Source organism: Dictyostelium discoideum (assembly GCF_000004695.1).
Source record: "Dictyostelium discoideum AX4 chromosome 4 chromosome, whole genome shotgun sequence".
Classification (NCBI taxonomy): Eukaryota; Evosea; class Eumycetozoa; order Dictyosteliales; family Dictyosteliaceae; genus Dictyostelium; species Dictyostelium discoideum.
The window spans coordinates 2,900,546-2,908,045 of record NC_007090.3 but is presented as its reverse complement, the minus strand read 5'-3'; the positions used below and the strand labels follow the sequence as shown (position 1 = coordinate 2,908,045).

At 22.8% G+C, this 7,500-nt stretch overlaps 4 protein-coding genes across 4 annotated transcripts in view; 2 read left to right on the top strand and 2 right to left on the bottom strand.

Moving 5' to 3' along the window:
* Window positions 1-542: 542 nt before the first annotated feature.
* mocs1 (molybdenum cofactor synthesis 1) lies at window positions 543-2,965 on the bottom strand (the record flags this gene model as incomplete). Its single annotated transcript, XM_634798.1, has 5 exons — window positions 543-670; window positions 822-1,433; window positions 1,554-2,031; window positions 2,127-2,420; window positions 2,585-2,965. 5 exons carry the CDS (start codon window positions 2,963-2,965, stop codon window positions 543-545), a joined length of 1,893 nt encoding a protein of 630 aa, XP_639890.1.
* A 1,178-nt stretch (window positions 2,966-4,143) lies between these two features.
* On the top strand, window positions 4,144-4,803 carry DDB_G0285135 (hypothetical protein; the record flags this gene model as incomplete). Its single annotated transcript, XM_634797.1, has 1 exon — window positions 4,144-4,803. One exon carries the CDS (start codon window positions 4,144-4,146, stop codon window positions 4,801-4,803), a length of 660 nt encoding a protein of 219 aa, XP_639889.1.
* A 375-nt stretch (window positions 4,804-5,178) lies between these two features.
* mocs2s (molybdenum cofactor synthesis protein 2 small subunit) lies at window positions 5,179-5,532 on the top strand (the record flags this gene model as incomplete). The annotated part of the gene is made up of 2 exons (XM_634796.1): window positions 5,179-5,325; window positions 5,419-5,532. 2 exons carry the CDS (start codon window positions 5,179-5,181, stop codon window positions 5,530-5,532), a joined length of 261 nt encoding a protein of 86 aa, XP_639888.1.
* Window positions 5,533-5,753: 221 nt separating this feature from the next.
* Window positions 5,754-7,500, bottom strand: part of stt3 (oligosaccharyl transferase, STT3 subunit) — a gene marked incomplete at both ends in the record, with an annotated part of 2,442 nt that continues 695 nt past the window's right edge. Inside the window, one exon of the mRNA XM_634795.1 lies at window positions 5,754-7,500. This exon is cut by the window's right edge and continues 177 nt beyond it. Coding sequence (XP_639887.1) covers window positions 5,754-7,500 — 1,747 coding nt within the window.

The following is a 7,500-nucleotide window of genomic DNA, read 5'->3' as shown; positions in this document are numbered from 1 at the left end:
TTTTAAAAATAAATAAAAACACCACTAATTATTTTAAAAGTTAATTAAAAAAAAAAATGGTGGTGACATTGGGGGGAAAACAGTGTTTTAAATTTAGAATATTTTGTAATTACAATAATATGCACATACAATTAATATCTCATTTAAAAACTTAGATATTTCATTTTTTTCAAACATTTTACCCACACTTTTTTGAATATTTAATTAAAAAACTTTTTTTTTTTATTTTATTTTTATTTTGTGTTATTATTAAAAAAATGTGTTTAGAAAATTAAATAAATTTTTTTAAAAAATATATCTGGAAATTTTATTTTAAAACTATTTTTAATTTTTATTTTTTAGAGAATTTAAAAAAAAAAAAAAACTAATTTAATTTTATATGATAATTATCCTGTGAATGAGAATTTAATAAAAAAAAAAAATAAAACAACAAAATAAAAAATAAAAAAAAAAATATTAAAATGCTGAGCATTTTAATTCCTTTGATAACTTTTTTTTACCAAATTCTCCTTTATTTTTTTTTTATTATTTTTTTTTAATACCTATTTTGTAATTTGTGGAGACGAGGATTTACCACCAAATTTTGAAATTAACTTTGTTTCTTTAATTACTATATCTTTTGAAAGTGCTTTGCACATGTCATAAATTGTTAAACTAGTAATAGTAGCACCTTTTTTTTTTATATTTTTTATTTTTTATTTTTTTCCAAAAATAGTTAAATGTTAATACAAATGAAAAAAAAAAAAAAAAAAAAAAAAAAAAAAAAAAAAAAAAAAAGAATAAAAAACAAAATTAAAACTAAAAAATAAAATTATTCTTACCTGTTAATGCCTCCATTTCAACACCAGTTTTACCACTCATTGAAACTATACAATCTACTTTTACACTTGTTGAATCTATTATTGTTATTTCTATTTTACATGACTCAATTGGTATTGGATGACAAAATGGTATTAAATTTGAAGTATTCTTTACAGCCATTGTACCTGCAACAATTGATGTAGCAAATACTGGTCCTTTTTTAGAAACTATTTCTTTATTTTTTGAAATGTTATTATCATTATCAATATCATTATTTTTTTCTAAATTTAATAATTGAGATAAAACATTTGATGGGAATTCCAATATTGACTGTGCATGTGCAGTTCTCTTTGTAATGATTTTATCGGAAATATCAACCATTGTTGGCAATTTACCATCTTTAGTAATATGTGAAAATTCATTATTTTCCAGGTTTTGATTATTTTTATTGGTTGAATAATTTCTTTGTTGAATATATTGTAATTTTGAATTATTATTATTATTATTATTATTATTATTATTATTATTACTATTAATAAAACTAGAATTTATTAATTTTAATAAATAATTTTTCACTTCTTTCTTTTGTTTAATTGATTTATTTTTAAAATTTATTTGAATTTTAGATTTTTCTATATTTTTTTTTTTTTTTTTTTTTTTTTTTTTTTTTTTTTTTTTTTTAAATTATATTATTTGATTAATATTATTTTATTTTATTTTATTTTATTTTATTTTATTTTATTTTTATTAACCTCCAATTAAAATCATTGGTCTATTTTTATTTTGAGCAATCTCATACATACCTGCATGAGAAGCTTTTTTCTTTAAAACAGCGGCATTTATTATTTCTAATAATTGTTGATCGGATGCACCATCTCTAATTCTATCTCTAAGATTTACCTCAGTATTACCAAAGAGACAAACCTTTAGGTTTCCATCTGCAGTAATTCTTAATCTATTACAAGATGAACAAAAATGTTCACTCATTGATGTAATGAAACCAACTTTACCTTTAAAACCTGGTACATGATATGTTTTCGATGTATTATTTGGTTCCTCTTCTTCAATTGTATACTTTTTAAATGTTGGATACTTTTCATGTATAATTTTAATCATATCAGTATATGATAAAAACTTTTTATCACTCCAAAGGTTACCATCAAATGGCATATATTCAATAAACCTAATTTCTACTGATTTATCTCTTGTCATTTCAACAAAATCGCAAATCTAAAAATAAAAAAAATAAAAAATTAGTATATTTATATTTATATATATAATAAAATATAATATTAATATTAATAATTTTATTTTATGTTTTTTACCTCCATATCATTTAAACCTTTCATTATTACACAATTAACTTTAACTTTTATATTATCTAATTTTAATGCATTATCAATTGATTGAAAAACTCTATCCCAACCTAATCTTCTTGTAATTAATGTGAATTTATCAGAATTTAATGTATCTAAACTAATATTTAATAAATTCACACCAGCTTTATGTAATCTATCTAATTTTCTACTTAATAATATTCCATTTGTTGTTATTCCAATCTTTTGTAATCCTTTAATTTTACCAACTTCTTCAATTAATGGTTCAACATCTTTTCTAACCTAATTTTTTAAAAAAAAAAAATTAATAAAATAAATATGTATAAATAAATAATGTAAATAATAATAATAATAATAATAATAATAATAATAATAATAATAATAATAATAATAATAATAATAATAATAATAATAATAATAATAATAATAATAATAATAAAACATACTAATGGTTCACCACCAGTGAATCTAATTTTATTTACACCTGCTGATACGAATAATTTTGATAATCTAATAATTTCATCAGTGGTTAAAATTTTATCAGCTTGTGATAACATTACTCCTTCTTCAGGCATACAATATTTACAACGTAAATTGCATCTTTCTGTTAATGATATTCTTAAATAAGTATGATGTCTATTAAATCTATCTGTTAAAATATATTTTTTATCATCAACATTTTGAATTGGTTGTTGTTTTTTTTCATATGAATGTGTTGGTGGTGTTGATATTGAATTTGAATAATATTTATTAAATTGGTATGGTGATGGTGATAATTTATTTAAATATGTATTTCTAGTTATAAAAGATTTTATTATATTTGTCATTGCATATGTGTTTTTTTATTATTATTATTTTCTTGTTTGGTTTTTTTTTTTTTTTGAAATGAAATGAAAAAAAAAAAAAAATTAATAAAAGATTTTTTTTATTAAAATTAAATTGGGAAATTAAAAAAAATAAAAAAATATCTTGTTTATAAAAAAAAAAAAAAAAAAAAAAAAAACAATGCTAAACAAAACAAAATCATTATAAATAAAATAAAGGAATAATTATTTTAATTTTTTTTTTTTTTTTTTTTTTTTTTTTTTTTTTTTTTTTTTTTTTTTTTTTTTTTTAAATAATTTAGTCAAAATTTTAATAGTTTTATTTTATTTTATTTATTTTTTAAATATTGATAAATCAGTGTTTATCCATTAAAGGAAATAAACAATAATTAATAGTTAATAGTTTATTTATGAATTTTAATTTTAAAATGTTAAGAAACTATTCTTTTTTTAATTCTTAATTATCAAACAAAGAATTTTAATTTTAAACAAATAATAAAAAATATTTTTTATTTAGTACAATATTAAATAAAAAACTTAAATTATTTTGGTTTTTTTTCATTAATTAAATTAAAAAAGAGCCAGTACGAATCCCACCACACAACCAATTCATCCCTGAATTAGACGGTCATCAATGTTAATAAAGAATAAATGAATCATTCGATAATAACGGTTTCACGCTTTCGTGTAGTGAGTGTATATCATCATCCTAGCTGTGAAAGAGGAAAAATTATTGATGAATAATTTTAATAGACGATACTCTAGAAATGATCCTAAGAGTTTGGTCATAACTTTTAAATTTCAATAAAACATTTCTTTTATTTTAACCATTAATAATATATAAATTATGGGATTAAAAATGAAAAAACGAACGAAAAAAAAAAAAAAAAAAAAATAAAAAAAAAATAAAAAAAAAAAAAAGATGAAAATAAAAATAAGTTTTTAATTGAATGATAGTTTTCGACCTTTGACAAACCCCTTTTTTATTTTTTTTTTTTTTTATTTATTCATTTTTTTTAACATTTTACTTTCATTTCATTAATTAAACACTTTTGTGTGGTTTTTTTATTTTATTATTTTTTTTTTTTAAAAAATTTATTCTTATTTAATTTCTATTTATGGTTTTTTAAAAATTAATATCACTATTTCATTTGAAATAAAAAAATAAAAAATAAAACAATATGATAATAAATAACCAAAACTCACCACAATCAATTAATACACCATCATCAGTATCATCAAGACAACATATCAATAAAAGTAAAAAGAAAAAAGAAAATGTAATTAAAAGGATGTTAATTAGATTAAGTAATTCAAATAATCGGTCTTTGGCAACTGTGTTTGGTGTCATTGGTGGTTTAGTTCTTGGAATTGTATTAGTTTGTAAAGAATATGAAAATTTCCCCTTAGTTGGAAAGGGACTCCCACTAGTATATCGAATCGTGGGTATATTTTTATCTGCAGGTACAGGTGGTAATTTATCAAGTTATATAGGTGGTACTATTGATATCATAACTGGTGATAAAACAGTAGTTGACTTGTACAAATCCTTTAAAAGGTATTTTAAAAAAGTTAAAGATAAAAATCATAGAAGTCCTATACCTTTAACAAATTTAAATAATAATAATAATAATAATAATAATAATAATAATAATAATAATAATAATAATAATAATAATAATAATAATAATAATAATAATAATAATAATAATAATAATAATAGTGGTGGTAGTGGTAGTACTGATAACAATAATAATAATAATGAACCAATATTTAGTAATAATAATAGTAATAATAATAATGATAACAACAGTGATTTGGAAATTCCTATTCCGATTTAGTTTTTTTTTTTTTTTTTAGTTTTTTTTTTAGTTTTTTTTTTACAGGAATTATTAAAAATTAATTTTTTTAATATTTTAATTTGTACTAAACAAATGATAATTTTTAAATCTACAATTATTTAATCAATTAATTTGAATTAAAACCTATCTTTAATATTTTTAAATTCTTTAAAAAAAAAAAAAAACAATAAAAAATAAACTTTACTGAATTAGTAATGTTATTTTAAATAAATTTTAAACCTTTTTTTATTACCTCCTTTATTTGGTTTTTTTTAATTTTTAATTTTTTTTAATTTATTTTACAAAAGTTAGCATTTTTTTTTTTTTTTTTTTTTTTTTTTTTTTTTTTTTGAAAAAATATAGTATAATTACAAGATGTCAAATCAATTTAAAATATTATTATTTGCAAAGGTAAAGGAAGTTATAGGAAAAGATTCTATATTTATTGATCTTCCACTTGATGAAAGTACATCATTCAATTTAATTCGAAAGCTTAAACATATATATCCACAAATATCATCTGTATGTTTTTATTAATTTTCTAAAAAAAAAAAAAAAAAAAAAAAAGTTAATTTGTTAAAAGTGCTGTGCTCACTATTTCTAATTTTTAAATAGACTTTGGAAGTTAGCTTATTGGCAGTAAATCAAGAATACATTTCAAGAGACCAAGATATTAAAATTAATTCTAATGATGAAATTGCCATTATACCACCAGTCAGCGGAGGTTAAATCTCATTTTGTTTTAAAAAAAAAAAAAAAAAAATAAAAAAAGAATTAGAAAATGTTAATTCAGATTTCCTTCTAAACTATTCCAATTAAACTAAAAACAAAAAACAAATAAATAAATAAATATTATTATCATTATTATTATTATATTACTTTTTTTTTTTTTTTTTTTTTTTTTTATTTATTTTTATTTTATTTTTTTTTTTTTTTTTTAAAAAAAAGATTTAAGCTCTATTATCAAAATCTTTAACTTTATAAACTCTAACTAACCAATGAACAGATGTGAAAGCTTCTTCTAAATAAGTTAAATCGAAATTTTTATTACCAATTTCAACATTTCTTACACGATCGAAACCTGTTGGTCTTTGATAGTCAGTGTGAACTTCAGAGAAACGATAGTAACTAAGTTTGTACATGAGAGAATTTAACATTGTTGGTGAGGCACCTTTATCTATTCTATATTGACCATTGGTGAGATAATCTTGTTCTTTAATATTTGGATCACAACTACCACCAATTCTAACCATCCAAAGGAATTTATTGATATCATCAGAACTGTAACCAGTTAAACCACCAAAAATAACTAAAACATAATCGACATCCAATGCTTTCATTTGTATGTAAGCATCTTCTTCAGTGGATGCAAATGCTTTACCAACTTGAGCGATATGACTATTGTTCCAAGTGTTATTATCAACCAATACGGTACGATTGGCCATTGCAGATAATTGATAACCATAATCCCACCAAGACATAATACGAGCGTCGTCGGCAGTATTTTGACCAATCCAACGGTAGGCTTCACGGAAATCATCGAAAATCACACGACTACCATCGTTTTGTTTGGCAGAGAGTACAATGGATGGAGATGAGTAGGCTTCACTAGTGACCCAAGTACAATGGAAAGCGTAGAGAATTAAAAGAACAGTTAAGACTGCAACCATAACACCACCACTCTCTTTGGAATTATTAGCATCACTTGGTGATGATGGAGCCTTTAACTTCTTCATATAGGTGGTGAGGGTTGCACTGACGGCAACGGCGGCTAAAATACATGCAACTGGTGCTAAAACCAACATAAGACGTACCATTACACCAGAGAAATAAATGGAGGTGACACCGTAGAGAATGAGGAAAATATTAGCATCGGTTAATTTTTGGAAACAAAAGTATAAACCGGCTGGGAAAAGGAATACCAAGATATGGAGATCGAAAAAGTATGATGCCCAAGTGGTTGGTTGATGCTCTGATACTGATGCAATGATTGGAATGTGGTCACGAGCATAGGTTGGATCCAACAATGAATAGAAACGACCATTGAATGGTGAGATGTAACCAGTTAATGTACCAACGACAAGTACGGCAGCAGCACAAGATAAAACGAATAACACTGTCAAACGTTGAAGTTTCTTGAAGGCTTCATTGGTGAGGTGACTCTTTACCCATGACAAACCAGCGTACAATTGGAGGAGACCAAAGATACCAATGGCAGCCAAATGTTCAGATGATTGAACTGGTTGGAAACTAATGAATGTAATTTGCATAGAGAGGATTGTACCAATGACAAACATTGTGCTGTAGGCTATGTAGAGACGATGTGAATAACGGCCTGTCAAAAGCAAGAAAAAGGCATGCAATGGGATTAAATTAATGATGAATACATAACCACCCCAGGCACTTGCCATATAAAAGTAGGCCAATGAACAGATGGCAGCCCACATCAATGAGCCTGTGTTTACTGACTTAATCCAACAATAATATGTGAAAATCAATGCAAAGATTGCAATACCTTCATTATCGAATGAACCTGCTACTGAACGTGAAATATAACCTGGAACAATTGCAATCATGGCTGCTGCAACCAAACCAGTTTGTGTATCCTTAACTTCTTTGGCAAATTTATAGGTTACCATTGCTGTATTTGATGCAAACCATGGTGATAACAATACACATACATTTCTAATATTAACT